This window comes from Nematostella vectensis, chromosome 6 (genome assembly GCF_932526225.1).
Source record: "Nematostella vectensis chromosome 6, jaNemVect1.1, whole genome shotgun sequence".
Lineage (NCBI taxonomy): Eukaryota > Metazoa > Cnidaria > Anthozoa > Actiniaria > Edwardsiidae > Nematostella > Nematostella vectensis.
Window position 1 is genome coordinate 9,705,331 of NC_064039.1, and position 15,748 is coordinate 9,721,078.

Here is a 15,748-nt window from a genome sequence, read left to right on the forward strand (position 1 = left end):
AGAAAGCAGTGTGTCTATTGGAAATTTCTTCGAGGATGTGACTGCTAATTTAGAACGGATGGCTTGTTAAATATTTCGGATTCGAATAGATTATTTTGTCTTTTAACGGTTGAGGTTTCCGTCGGACCTCCGGAAGTAAACTGGTGACAATGCGGCTTTAACAAGCCTGTGGCCAGCCGAGCGAGGCGACAGCAATACTAGATGTGACTTTACACTTAAAATCCTGCATTTAGAAACTTCAAGAGACATAATTGTATTAGTTTATTAATATTAAGTTAAGAAATTAGGTATATTCATATTATTCGATATACGAATTTCTGTATTTCTATGCAAAATATATTTTAATAGACAATTTGTGCGTTTATCAAAATACTGTATTAGACTGCTCTAGTACCCCAATATGCAATAAAACAAATAAAACAATAGAAGAAAAACATATTTGAACTGGTTAACACTTATATAAATTGATAGATAAATATTACTTTAATTTAAAAGAATGAATGTTCTTCATTGGTAAGATAGACATAATTATTGTTTTACCTGCATGATATAAAGAGGGATTATCATTTGTAATACAATGAATAAAACGAACATTTTTTTTTCTAAACAAATAGCCAACAATCTAAAACCCTGAAAACCGAAACGTCGGGTACCTGAAAAAAGCGTTAAATAGCGTATTATTCTGGTGAAAATGTGAACAATGACAAATAAACACAATGGATTTCAACCATGGGCCTGATCTAAAAACGAACCACTGATAGAGAACCTTATCCCGCACCAAAACATCAATACCGAATCTGACGAAATATTATTACAAGACTTTCATTGGACACTAAAATGGGCTCCAGTTTCCATGGCTACTTTGATTGGTTCGTCTCTTCTCCCATATAAGTACGTTGTCAATCAATTTGAGGCTCGGTTCCTTCAAGCTCCTCCTCGAGCTCCTCGTCCGAGTGTGCGTACATGACGCGGTTGGAAGTGATGCTGTTATTACGGAACACGGAAGAGCCGCTACTTGCGATGGATGAGCTCGATGCCACACTCTTTACAGGGCTCGTCAATTCCTCTGAGAAGGAGAATCCTCGTGGGGCCATGGCGCTACTTGGTGTCGGCTCGAATAGCTCGCCTGTGTGCTCCACAGTGGACTCGTGAGGCATCTGTACAGAGAGAGAACAGGGTCTATAAGTATGACTAGTGGAGTGCAGGGAATCTAAAGGTTCTCGTGCTGTACCTGAGAACAGGGTCTATAAGTGTGACTAGTGGAGTGCAGGGAATCTAAAGGTTCTCGTGCTGTACCTGAGAACAGGGTCTATAAGTATGACTAGTGGAGTGCAGGGAATCTAAAGGTTCTCGTGCTGTACCTGAGAACAGGGTCTATGAGTATGACTAGTGGAGTGAAGGGAATCCAAAGGTTATCTTGCTTTACCTGAGAACAGGGTCTATAAGTATGACAAGCGGTAGTACAGGGAAGCCGAATAAACTAGGTACTCTGGGTGTGGTACAAACAGGGAAATAACCATTCACTGTGGTGAATCTAGATTTCCCCTGAAAGTAGAGCAATGCATACCTAGAACCCCCCAGAACATACCTCCCATCATGTCTTTATATTCAAGCCCTTAAAGTAAACTTTTTACACCCCCCTCCCCCTCCCACCACCACCACCACCTTTAAAATAACAAACAATGGGTTGAAGTTTCGATCTTTTTTAAGCATTTTTTTACTATTTATAACAAAGTACCAATTAAAAGAGGTACCCAGGGCATTGTAAGTGAAACAGTTAGACAGAAAAAAACCCTGCACTCTTGAGTATTGTTACATGAATGTTTAAGGATTTATATAAACCACTTACCAGCTGGGCTGGAGCTCTGAAAAGATAGCCAAAAGGATAATGTAGAAGATTCACGCAGGATGATGCATACAAGTCGGCATATCTCATGGCCTGACTAGCAAAGAATGTCTGCCGAGAACCTGCACAGGAAATAAATATTTGCCAGGATCAGCAGTGTTGAGGAATGTAAAAAAAAGGAAATAAAAATGAAATAACTTAGTAATTTATGTTTCCCAGTTTCTTTATGTATTCTTACACTTGATAACTTGAACTCCCAATATCCCAAACCTTGCTTAGATATTAAAGTTATCAACTGTTAGAATGAGGATGCCTTCTGACAAAATCAATGCCTTTCAATGCAGCTTTGGTAGGCCTGTTACAAAATATCCCACCTTTACATTTTTTTACTCTATATATTTGTTTTTGTCATCCCTATTCTTGCCATTCCACACCATCATGTATGTTCCACATTTTTCTCCCCTTTAGATCATCTCTCCACTAACAACCCCCCCTCCCCCCTTTTTTTATCCACCAACCCCAGGTGACTTGGTACAAATACCCGCTTTCAACCAAAAAGCATAAAGCAGGGTTTTGGAGTTATATGCATGGGTGTGGGACGAATTCTCCCCAAATATGTCATCCACAGGGTATAGAAAAAATAACAGCACATTCATGATGTTTGGATCAACATCTTTACCGATTTTATAAAACATCCCATCAATTAAATGATGCATACACTACTTTTATTAATAAACATAAGCATCTCCTTAGACAGCTTTGCTTTCTTTTTAGGATATTTAAAGTCCAGGGTTCAAAATAGCAGCCAGCTGCCGGCTGTTTTCTGGTCTTTGCTGGCTCTATTTTTCTGTATTGCCCTTTCATATTTTGAGTATGCAGGCTTTTTTCTCCACCAAAATCCAGAAAGCTGTTAAAAGTTATTTTGAAGTCATATATTTGGCAAGCATTCTGTAATGCCAAATGTAATAAGCCAGATATTTCAATATTTTGCTGAATAGTTTCTTATTCAGGTAGCACTTTAAAGCACTATGAAGTTTTGTATACAATGCATAAGTAATGTTGTTTGTTTACATAACTTTATTGTATCTAGGCCTAAGTTCTCTACGTTCTGCATGTGCAAGAAACTCGACCAGGTCTTCAGGCTTGCCTTTCCCATTGTGTTCTGGGTATGAATAGTCTAATACATCACTTAGGGTAAGTGTAGGTATACTGTTTACAAGTTCATCACTAGCGCCAGTAGTAAACACCCTCCTATTCACTCCAAGTCTGTGGTTATACACAGGGGGGTGGAGCTCCGCAGTGTGATAATCCAAACTGAATCCAACAGGTAATGAAAACTTGTGAATAGACTGGAACCTCTCTGACATCTTCTCTCTGCCATGCAATAGAAAGCAAGGCATGTTTAGTAGAAGCCTCAGTGCTGTCTGCTGAGCCATACCAAGCTGTGCTTGAATTAGAGACACCTGGTTCTTCAAGTCAAATGCCCTCATCACCACCATCAGTGGGCATGGATGGAGAATGTGAACTATGTCAGTATCCTGTCGAACGACCCCTCTTATGTAGCTGACTTGCCCGCCTTCGTTCACTTCTGGATCAAAATCAAGTACCATTGTAGGCGGACTTTTCTCTACTAGCTTTCGCTTCTGTCTTGGAGTCAGACCTAACGGCTCCAAATAGCGAATTCTTTGCAGAAGCAGTTCGATTCGGAGGAATAGGACTTGTGGCTGCCTTATTCTGACGTGAACCGTATCCAATTCCTCGTGGTTATTCTTCAGCACCTCTAGATATTGTCCACTTCGTTTAACATTCCGAAAGCTCTGGTGTCTTCCGAGTTTTAGTTTTGGCAGCAGTATCTCTAGGTTGGTTTTCTTCGAGTAAGCTTTCTCACCTCGCACCGAGGCACGGCGAACAACGGGAGAAAATCGCCGCAACAATATCCCAAACATTGCCAGTTGCTTATGCTATCGCTTCACCTATGCTTAATCAAGAAAATATATAGGTTTTCTGTCCTCAAAGGCCAAATATACAAGATTTTTGAACCGCACTTAGTCACCTCTCGAATGAAACCAAAATGGTGGCCTTCGTTTCGACCTAGTCTTCTCTCGGTCAAAATTACTATGCATTATGGGATACCACAGCAAGACCGCACCGACGTATCCCTCTGGATAAGGATATGGTAATTTCTTTTCTAACGCCATATAATCGTTTGGATTCGAGAGTAATTTCGAGGGGGATTGAACGGAATCGGGTTTTATTCTCATGGGATCGTGCGTCTCTCTCTCTAGCCTACGTGTAGCAGACTCGCGAAATTTGCGAGCAGCAACACGTAGGCTACTCTTTTTCGCGTGTTTGTTTGGGTCGTTAACGGGTTATTTCTAGGTTTTTATTATTATTATTATTATTATTATTATTATTATTATTATTATTATTATTATTATTATTATTATTATTATTATTATTATTATTATTATTATTATTATTATTATTATTATTATTATTATTATTATTATTATTATTATTATTATACGGGTATATTCGCGGGATCGTGTGTGTGATTTTGTTCGCGGCATCATACAGCCTGTAACAAACTAAATGAAATCTTACCGCTTCTTAGCAGACTTCCCATCTGCCCGTAGCATATCTCCATCGTCTGCGTCGCATCCTACCGACGACAAAACACAAACTGACACTTGTAGAGGAAGCAAGCGAATGTCACGTCGCTGCTAGCCAGACATTTGAAATGATAACAATGACAAAATGTCGCTAGCCAAGTGGTGCCATGGCGCCATTACATGTCAAACGTACAAAACAAGTCGACTTTCAAACACTAAACATGGCAGAATTGAATAAACGCCCTTGTGCGTTGAACAGAACAGGAATTGTACATTTTTGTAGCAAAGGGCTTATTGTGATGACTATAACAGGTCACCTTTGCCCAAAAAGCGAATGGGGCGAGGGTGTTTTTTTTGTGTGTGTGTCTGCGTGCAAATACACGCTGCACCGACCTTTACTGACTCGCCTCTTTCTTTTCTACATTTCTAGCGTTATCAATAATCATGTAGTGTGTACAAAAACATGTTTGACCGAAGTTTGCTGATTCCGTTCTTTCTTTGGATTTATTTTTCTACCTCTGTAGTGTTATCAATAATAACTACCCTGAGAGCCATTAGAAGGTACCTTAATGGATCTTTTGATCTGACTGATGTTGTTGGGCTGCTCAGTAGTCGCCGAATCCAAATTCCTAAAGGGAAGGGACACATAAGTCACGGATAATTACGATAAGGGACCACGCCTTTTCAAAAGGCACACTTTAAATAGAAAAAAAAAACTTGATCTTTATCTTCTGTAGTCATTTGGTTGTCTGCAATGAGCACCATCACGGAGTTACTTGTACTTACTTGTAAGTCTCCGCTAGGGCGATGTCTAAGTCTCGCAACTTGGAAAAGACGTCTACAAAACAACAACAACAAAAAAAGAGCCATTCGAAAAATCAATTGTCGAAAGGTCGCTTTACTACACAGGGTTGTAGTTTCAGGGGGTAGCCAGAGGGGGTGGCCCAGGGGGCCCGCCCCCCCTTTTAACAGCTAAAAATACAGGGGGGTGGCTCTCTACGACCCTGCTACTCTTTTGATTTACAGGGGATACGAGGATAGTGAGGGCATGAGCCATGAGATATTATCATACCTTGTCTCGACTGCCACACTTCCAGTTCCTGGGTAAGTTCTGGTATTACAAGGTAGGTCCTGAGAAATAATTAACGGTCAAGCTTTTTCGTTCCAAGTTCAGAAAACGCCCTAACCATGCCTAGCTTCGAGAAGCTCACTCCTTTTGAAAGGGGTCAAAACTAAAAGGAATCATTCCAAAAGCAGTATAATATCTGAGAAAGCAGTGCATTATTTAAGACATACCTCCATCCCTGCTGTTTCTTAGACTTCAATATATCTCCAAATATATGGTCCCCAACATAAAGCACATCCTTGATATGACACAAGAAGTACAACGTAAGTAAATAATTCACCTCCACATCACATCATTATTATAAATATAACCCAACCAACTCCAACGTGCACCTCACCTTTCCTTGTGCACCTATAAGCTTACAGAATACTTCAGACGATCCTGAAAATGTAAAACAATATTGAAAGCTGTGTAGTAATAGTTGGATACCAGGTAATTTCCTATTGAAGAATGGTTAGATATTATACTTGTAGCACGTGTGATGTATGACTGCGCACCCCTCCTAAGCAACTCCTGCCTATTAGCCCGGATAGTGTACTGTATTTTCACCCACCTCCAGAGTAAATATGTCCTTTCTTCAGAGCACCGGCATATCTACCTATGCTTAATGTACCAGTTTCCTGGAAAAATAGGTCCAAGAATATCAAATTAGAGACACACTTATTAAAAATTGAATATCTAAATATGTATTCCTTGTACTTACCACATCAACCTGCCTAAGAGCAGTTCCTAGAAAAAAAAAGAAGGGTTTGTTAAAAACTAAAAATGACAGCCTTAACTGGCTTCAATTTTCTGGAAAATACCTTCTCCAAAGAAGAGTGGTTTTCTAGCATCTACAACAACAAAGTCAAAGTATGACGTCCATGAACGCTTGTGTGCCTGAGAAATGATATTAAATTGTGAGTGAGGAAGCTATTGTCTTTGTATAATGTAAATTACTAAAGTTGACATACCTCATCTCTATCTGCAGAGTCTAAAAGGTATGACATGATTTTCTGTAAACAAAAACAAAAATAAAAACATCAAAACCCTTGGTTTCATTGACAATTTTTTCCTTTATGTGCAGAGCTTTAACCAGCTAAAGAAACGTTCTGCATAAAAAAGCTAAAAAAAAAAAAAACTAAAAAAAACTACTGAGATGAATGTAACATACAGCTGTGTATGAGTAGCCACTGTTAGTCAAGATGAATGTCTTCCGCCTGCATTGACGTAATCTAATGAAGATAAAACACAATACTTTTAGTAATGGCGGCCAGCTAGGTTGTATAGTGGGGCTATTGTTTAGAGTAAACAGATTCCTTGGCAAACATAAAAAGATAAAGGAAATAAGTAAGGCTATATACATAGCATGATAGCCATAAGATATACCTATCTAGTAGCTTGGGCAGATGTGGCTACAAAATAAATCAGTAAGAGAACTTTAGTATCTTGTTTGGATAAAATGCACAAAGTTGATTCTTTCATACTTATCTATTTTTTTAACATCATCTTCACATCCATCTATCATTATAACTTACGTCTTTGATAACATATGTGTCTAGATTCTCGACTGTATGTTGTTTCAAGGTTCCCTGAAGATAGAAATAAATATGTAAAGAAAAAAGTCAACAACACTAGGTGCTTAAGATCATGAAAAACCCTGCCCTTACAGAAACATATCCAGAGTATATAAAGGGGTTGGATTAAAAAGTGTGAGTAAATATTAGTATGAGACTTAAATTATTATTCTATCCTTTTCATCATACCCTTTATATTATTCTATCCTTTTCATCATACCCTTTATATTATTCTATCCAAACTCCAAAAGGGGAGAGGATGCCCTCACCCCTGTATCTACCCCTGGCTTGTGTAGACTGTATTTGAGGAAAATACCTTGATGTGGACCCAGTCAACAGCTGCTCTGACATCTTGGTGTATGCTCTGGTATGTAAGCATGACATGATCGTTGCTCTCTACCCCACCTTTTATCCTATACACAAGTGAGAGAGAGAGGCATAGTATATATGAATTAGTTATACATGAAGTGATGGTAGGGCATCAATGAGGTAAAAGTAAAACATAAATAACAATCTGCCTGTTATCAATTCTTAGATACTGTAGACCGAGCACTGAATATTCAAGTAATTTGTCTGTGAGAGCAAATAATTATTGGGATTGTTTGCGGTACTTCCCGTGAGTTGATCAAGTGGGCTTATCAAATAATGAAATTTGTGTTCAAGCAGAGCTTTTTCTATGTTGACAAAAAACCTGTTTAGTAAATTAGTGATGTGAATATCCAGTAGTAATTTGGTGATGTGTGTGGATCTGCAATCTGTAAATCTCTTATGTTGTAAACTACTTTTGCTTTTTCTTCTACGGTACCTTCAAAGCATTCAAATCATTTTACATAGTTACCTCAGCAGGGTTCATTGTTCCAAAATTATTACCCTTGCATATAACGCCACTGTAATTTTGCTCTACATAAATACTGTTTATAATTTGATTTGGGCATTTGATTGTGCAACCAAGCGAGTCATTTAAGTGGGGCAATTGACAGTCGACACATTTTGACAGCGGCCTGTAAGGGGGTGGCAGGCATCACATCTAGTATTTGTGTCAGTCCTAGTTTTATTTTTCCTCTCCGACTTTTGAAAAATAAAATCGCCTGATACTCGGGCTAATCACTTTGTTGAATAGAAAACTTTTTCAGATATAATACACTTCTATTACCATTGGTAAGTTCTTGGCATAAAGCTTAGTGAAATGCCACATCATCATTTAAAAACCTCACAGTTTACTTTTCAAGACAGGCAATACAATTGGCATTCACTATTAGTGGGGGTTATGGCAATGGCTTAAAGGAAATAAGAGGATATTTACTTAGATTTGTTGCACATGTGTGGGGTTAAGAAGATTAGTATAAGATGCTGAAGTTCCATATCCCTACCTCTTAAAGTCTGGGTGGTTATCAAAGAAGTCTACTAAGCATGCTAGCAGATAGGTTTCTGGTGAGCAAAAAAAAAAAATGTTTAGTTTTTATTACATATGCAAGGATGAAATCAACAAGTTATAAACAAAATGCATTTTGTTTTTTTTCTACTCACCTGGTAAGTTGAAAAGTGTATTTAAAATGAAGTAGCGTGAGCTATCGGCCTGTTGATGTGAGACCAGTTTTATTGACATACAATAAAAAGATTAATGAAGATTGCAGGATTTATTCTTAATTACCTGGACAAATTTGTTAGGATACAGCTCTCTAACTTCCAGGCTGAAAATACAAAAAGAACAAGTGTGTCAATATGTAGTACATGCCAAATTTATGACAACAGGTGGGGGGGGGAGGGGTGCCTAGTACTCAACATACCTGTCAACTCTCCCGCATTAGCATGCAGTAATCATGTATAATGCGCACCACACAGGAGTCTCAAGATTTTGAACCACTTCTCCCGCTCTCCCCTGTTGAGCACCAAATCTCCCACTTTATAGCGATTTTTATCGCTTCCGAAAAATTATTATTATTGTCTATTTTCTAAACAATACTCCCCCTGTGTAGCGCGATTTATCTAACACCCTTGTGAGATCTATTAGTTGATTTTTTTGCTAGATTTTTCTATATGGCAAATGCCTGCAAGGTTATACCCACCCCTCCCCCCAAAATGAATATACCCCACCCCTTCCCCCCTAAAAAAATCTCAAGCCTTTAGATTTTTGGAGGTTGACAGGTATGACTCGATTCTGCTTATTTGCTATTGCACACAAAAATGTTTGAGATTGTAAGACTCCCAGTTTAAGACAAACCATAGGAGAAATGACAAAACAAAGCATCTTAAAAAAACAACAACAAAAGATATGGTGAGTGAGGATAATCATTCCTAGTTTTTTTTTAGATAAAATCAACTCACTTTGGAAGAAAATCAAAGCCATGTACACAACTAAGGATATTCCCATATGTGTCCACCTGTTAAGAAAAACAACAACATAAACATTTTAAAGTCTCACCAAAATAACTAAATGAATGACATGAAGACTGTTTAAAAACTCTTACCTTGAGTAAATTTCCAAGTTCGCAGTCAAAAAATAGGCCCCTACAAAACAAAAGAGAAAATGAAGATTAAGTAACATTTATGATTTGCTAACCACTCATAGCACAATATTAAACTTACCTGACTGGGAAAATTGGGTCATATTGGAATGACAAAAGGTCCTGCAAGACAAAAAAATAGGAGGAATGAAATACAAATTGATCACAAATGCAATCAACTGAATAAATTGATTGGAAAATAAATACAGTACACAGAAGTCAAAAGGAAAAGACGCGTAAAAAAGCAGAACAAAATGGAGAGTCTATATCATTAGGGGCGCGGGAAGGCTCACAACAGTTGATAAGGTCGAAGAAAAGCCAAAGAAGAAACCTTTTCATTTGTTGTGTACTACTATTAGATAATAACAATGTAATTCCCTCTGGTTTTGGCCGTTGTTACATCTTGTATCCCATTCTTGGTTTTTAAAAAGTTCAGCCTACCACACACACGTTCTGGTGCTTTGTGGCAACATTGGCTGACTTGAAACTACCCTAAAAGTGGAATTCTATCCTGGACAAATGCATATGTAGGCAGAGACTAGTAAAGAAGGCGGATAGGTTTGAAAGATATAGATAGAGTAGACTGACACAAGAGGATAAAAGCAAACAGACACACTCAAGGGACACATAGATACATTACCTTTGGGAGACTAACTGGCAGAGTAACAAAACATTAGAAATATTGATATAACATACAGATATGAGGTGGGTACAGTAGAGATGCTGTGGATTACACCATAAAACTTGTTTTTGAATGCAGTGGTTGCTACCCTGATTCATACTTTACCTTACCTGTTGGTCACAGCATGTTACTGCTGGCCTAGAGGTATAATACAGCATCAACATGTATGCCAACAGAAATAATGGTTCTTAAAGGGCTTGTACCAAAACCATTTGACACTTGAATGGCCTCAACGAATAGATTCTTTTGGATACTATTCTTGACTATTTTGACTTTTATAAAATTTTGGTTGCTTGAAATAGTTCAAAAAGTATAAAATACTATAGACATAATTTTATGAAAGATTTATTCCTTTCCCCACTGCTTCTTCCCTTCTATCTTTCTCATGGAGAAATTGACCAATACTCACTATCAATAACAGAAGAAATTACAGAAAAAGATGGCAACAGAAAATATTGTCATTCTTTCACTTTTAAAAAAGAAAGTATTTAGAATGCCATTAAATGATAATTTATTTTCTCGTATTGTTTAAAAACCAACCTTTGGATAGCCAATGGATACCAGCCTCTCACAAACAAGATCAAATGCCTTAGCCTCATATACTGGAGACTTGTATACTGTACAGAAAAACAAACAACAAAACAAGAAAATATATATTATTGCTTTCGCGTTTCTCAAATGTGCAGGACTGAATACATCTATTTACAAAATTTCCATTAGTTTAACCACATTTGGTATGACAATATGTACATGGAATAAATACATGAATAATGAATATTGTAAAAGGAAAAAAGAGAGTGTATACCTGCTAATGTGTAATCCATATCAAACCCAAAAAACTTGATTTTATCCATACTCAAACTCCTGTTCACAAATATCCTGGAAAATAATACCAAAATTATACAATAAGCAAACAAAAATATGCATAATCACAGCTAAGAATTCCCCTCATCTTTTAACCCTTTAAATACATTTGTTTCTAGTTTGCTATGGATCTTGATATGACATAAGTACATATATTAGACAGAAAAGACAAGATTGTGAAATTGTGTTTTTAGTGGATCAAATGCTAACCTGACCAATTATGAAATCTAAAAGCTGCCATTCAAAATATTGGTTAGAAAATATCTCTTTGCCATTGGAAATAGGCAAAATCTTGTATGAGTATTGTAAGCATATAAAACTGTCTCACATTTAGTAGACCTTTTCCATAAAAACACTATTTATCTGATATACTTATTTTTAAGAAACTGGAGATTTCCAAGGACAACAATCGTCTAGACAGTTAAAAAAGCATACAGTAATGGAACATAAAGTTCAAAGAGAATGAGAATTCCCTAATTTTACAATAAAGTTTTTTTTGCCATTTTTAAGACTGAAACACTTACCCTGACATTTGTATGGCAATGACTGTTCATTACAGTATGTTTAAGATAAATTACCCATAATTCATTTTTAAATAAAAGATGTTTGTCAAACACTATAACAAAATAACGAAACAAGCTATTTCTTTATTCATACCACAAGAAAATATCAAAATATTGAGCCCTATTATTATAACTTGTAAATAAAAGAAATCATGAAAACTTAAGCCATTATAATGAAAAGAAATTCAAAACCTTAAAAAAAGGAAAAACACTGAATTGTAATTAATTCTTATAATTTGTTTTTCATAAAAAGGACTTCTATGGAGCTTTATCATGCAATGTTATTTTATATAATGTTCACTAAAAGCTGATAAGGTAAATGAGAACATAGCACTGTTTTTACTCCTCAGATATTGAGTTGTTTGTATATTTGGATTTACCTTTTAAAGGTTTCTCTCTTGAAACCTCTCGCATCCACTGAGTCTGATCTATCGAATGAATAGTTACGATAAGCCATTTTGCTTGGAAGAGCCACTGGTCTGGTAGGTGTGCTAGTCGCCTGGAAAACAAGACAAATAATGCAACATAAGGAATAAACTCAAGGCAAGGGTATGCTACGTAAGGCCTCTTTGGCATCCTAAACAATCCAGGCTTCTAACAAAAGCAAAAAGAATAGTTTTCTCTTCCTTGTGGTATTTGCTTGTTATGTTTGATTCTCTTTTTACCAAAACTTGCTTCTATTTCAAATTCCCTTTTTAAAGATTTTCAAGAGGTTATGTAATCATGAATTTATCAATAATCATACATTTTATACAATGCTACCCCCTTTCATGTTATCCTGAATAAACCCTTTGGTCTGTTGATATACATTAGGCTAAATGTGATGCAGAATTGGCTTTTAAGGTAAGGAACAGTAGAAAAGTTATGGGGGATGGATGAAAAGCAAAAAAAAAATAATAATAATAAATAATAATAATAAAATCAAACAAGGAGAAAAATATCCATGTAGACCAATTTTACCACCGCAAAGCTTTTTAATAATTTTTTTTCAATCTTGAGGCTTCCAAAAAAATTTAATCAGACAAAAAATTGCTCACCCCTCCCATCACTTTTCTAGTGGTCTGTCCCTAAGTGTGTGAGAAGTTTAATTCATTTACCCTATGGTTCACTTTTTGTATGTCTGTTTGATATACATTAGGCTAAATGTGATAGTGGGAATTGGCTTCAACTGTATAAGACGTTTTAATTCATATACCCTTTGGCTCACTTTTTTTTATTATAAATGTGGTGTTCAGATCTTGGCTTTGCGTCCAAAAATAGACTGATGACATTGTTCCTCTAAGAGCTTTTAGTTATAATGAGATACAGCTGCTGAGAAAATCTTTTCATGCACATAACATTGACCTTTGAACCAACCTTGACATGTATGCAGTGGTATGGACTCAATGGTGAAGTTGTAAAATAGAGATTTGAAATAGAAACCCTTCAAAGTGCCACCACTCAGACAGACTGTTGTATGGAATCATGATTTGTAGAAGTTACTCTGTATAAATATCTCTGGAAATTGTTTGAATGTCATTGTTTTTATTTCACAAAAAGTTTGGTATTCCCCACAATTCAGAACATCTTAATTATGTATGGACTTGATGCTTGTTTAGAATTACCCTTCAAATGTGAAATAACTATAAAAGAGAAATTACTTTGGCCTATTAGGTCGGTTATGCAACGACGACTTAGGAGTAATACAATTATTTAGGTTTCACAAAAAAAATTGTTAGAAACAAGAAAATAATAATAAAGCTTTGCGGATTTACAGTAATATTGGTTTATCTTTCAGACAGCAAGATAAAAGCTTCCCCTATTCATAAATACAAGCAACTATAAACTCGGAGCTTGGAAGCAAACATTTCCTTTAGACACCAATCATTTTTCTTGTGCTACTAGGATTGTCTATTTACACAAGAGTTTTGAAATCTCTTCCAAATTTAGAGACGATTAGGAAATCTGGTCCACAACTTGAGATCCTTAAAAATTCAAAGACTGCGTCTCATTTGAGGTATTCTGCTAAACAGGAGAGAGTGTGAGATGAAACCTAGAAGGCCAATGCCTTTGAGTTGAAACGCAACCTTCCGATCGAACGAGAGAAGTAAACAAGAGAAACGAAAGAATCGGTTTAGATCTCTTTAGATAACTTCTTATTTCCGTAGCACTAAAATGCATAAATTATGTTTTCGGCTTACCTGAGCACTGTGGAAGCCGTTTTTCTCACAAATCGGCTCCATTACACGTATGAATCAATGAAAACCCTCCACAAAGACAAGACGTTTACGAAATTTAAAATATTCAATGAAAACAAAAACGTCAGGGGGAATCAAACACTTTTTTGTTTCTTGAAATCCACGCGATCGCGTACAAATCCTTTAAACTGCGGACAACGGAATGTGTTTGATTACAACAGAGCGCTTTCTAGGGGTTGTTTATGGCTAATTTCTGCTGTAAAATAACGCCCGATAGGAAGCTATACGACACGAATCGGAAGTAAACTGATGCGACCTGAATTTCCAATGAAACCGCTGTGCGGTAAGAATAATTGATGCGATAAATGGCGCATGTCAATCAAATCCTCGAGCCTCTCCATAGAAACGTTGTCTAAAATCTGTGTCAAATCAGATTTAATTTATTACCCAACCTCTTAAACTATACCAAACCTATCATATCAGACAAAACAGCATTGAATTGGCTAAAGATGACATTTTGGATGGGTTTTTGAGCGTAGTTTTCAGGGGTTTTCGACAGTGAAAAAAAAGGACCGATCTCGTTCAAATTCCAGTCGAGTAATTATTTAAGGAGGCTCTCATAAATGCAGACAGTGAGAAGCTTACCTTCGAATAAGAGACCTCTACCCTTGAACTTGCCCTCACTTGCACATTTCTATCATGACCTTTAGAATATACTTTTCTAACGCTAGGAACTGAGCTAAATTTTGCTGTACGGCATAAGTAGCCTGGTTAAGTGTCAGCGGATTCGTTAAAAATAGCAAAATCTTTCACTAATTTTGATAGGTCAGTTCATTGTGAATAGTTATTATAACCAATCGTTAGCGCTCTTATATAATAGTAACTCGCTATTAGGCGCGAAATTTGGTTTACAGATTAGAACTTTAGACACGCTGTGGCATTTTGTTTTGTTTCGGAGTTGCAGAGCGTATCGGCACGATTCAAAATCACTGAGGTAAGTAATTAGGAACCCGTTTGTTTTATAATTGAGCCTAAACAACAAAAAAGCGCATGACACGACACTTAAAAAGTTAAGTTTAAATAAAAGGGAAGGTTATAACATGAACTTACCCATTAAACCAGAGCTTGTATTAAAAAATATGTTTTTGAGCAAAGAAGAGAAAGGAGAAAGATGGGCAACGCTTTCTCCTTTTTCAAATAACAGGGGGTGGGTGAAGCGGACTTTCAGCCTCTGGGTAACATGAATGCAAAAGTTTGTGTAATGGTCCCCTGTTGCAACTAGCCGCCCGACAATGATAGGGGCTCATATTTAATATGTAAAGTAATGTGCATTGGAACCCCGATTGACTCAAAGTTGGGAAAGTCCATCCCATGGGGGGAGGGGGGAGGGAGAGGAGGTATTCTCAATCAATATAGAAACGTATGGCTGGATAGGGTAGGATCCTTTTATCTTCTCTGTCCTAGACAGGTAATAGATTTAAAGCTAAGTCTCGATCGTTAGTCCTTTGTCCATTTTTGTTCTGAATAGGGTGTTTTGCCGGTATTTAGTGTATTTAACCGGGTCACAATTACAGACCCTTTGGGACAACCCTAAAGGAAAGGATAAGGAATGAAAACTGGGCCGACTTTATCCAGAATTGAAGCCATAGGCTGAATTACTTTGGATTTACGTCGCATGGGGTCTTATTCGGACTGCTCAAGAGACCATGGTCTCTTGGACTGCCATATAAGGCGCACTGTGTTGCCACGCAGTTTACATGGATGAGAAAGTGTTAGTATTTTAATGCCCCTTTTGGTTTTGCGGCCAAGTTCAGAAAT

The 15,748-nt window shown here is 36.9% G+C and overlaps 2 protein-coding genes across 4 annotated transcripts; both read right to left on the reverse strand.

The window, feature by feature from the left end:
* Positions 1-246: 246 nt before the first annotated feature.
* LOC5519793 (cytosolic purine 5'-nucleotidase) lies at positions 247-14,729 on the reverse strand. 3 transcript variants are annotated; one of them, XM_001639700.3, is made up of 26 exons: positions 14,576-14,729; positions 12,134-12,252; positions 11,132-11,205; positions 10,867-10,943; positions 9,727-9,767; positions 9,609-9,648; positions 9,466-9,521; positions 8,792-8,831; positions 8,668-8,716; positions 8,511-8,568; positions 7,457-7,553; positions 7,102-7,155; positions 6,953-6,978; positions 6,738-6,798; positions 6,538-6,579; positions 6,388-6,463; positions 6,288-6,313; positions 6,138-6,204; positions 5,922-5,965; positions 5,755-5,822; positions 5,531-5,589; positions 5,245-5,296; positions 5,024-5,087; positions 4,451-4,508; positions 1,850-1,968; positions 247-1,157 (listed from the first exon to the last, which is right to left on the reverse strand). In XM_001639700.3, the coding sequence occupies exons 2-26, from the start codon at positions 12,208-12,210 to the stop codon at positions 900-902; spliced, it is 1,683 nt and encodes a 560-aa protein (XP_001639750.1). In that variant the 5' UTR covers positions 12,211-12,252; positions 14,576-14,729; the 3' UTR covers positions 247-899. The 3 variants fall into 3 exon arrangements, with proteins under 3 accessions (XP_001639750.1, XP_032220722.1, XP_032220723.1); XM_032364831.2 differs by lacking the exon at positions 14,576-14,729 and adding an exon at positions 13,934-14,256; XM_032364832.2 differs by lacking the exon at positions 14,576-14,729 and adding an exon at positions 10,437-10,464 and having other exon boundaries at positions 12,134-12,202.
* On the reverse strand, positions 2,249-4,247 carry LOC116603514. Its single transcript, XM_032364833.2, has one exon. It carries the CDS (start codon positions 3,790-3,792, stop codon positions 2,914-2,916), a length of 879 nt encoding a protein of 292 aa, XP_032220724.1. The 5' UTR covers positions 3,793-4,247; the 3' UTR covers positions 2,249-2,913.
* Positions 14,730-15,748: the final 1,019 nt, after the last annotated feature.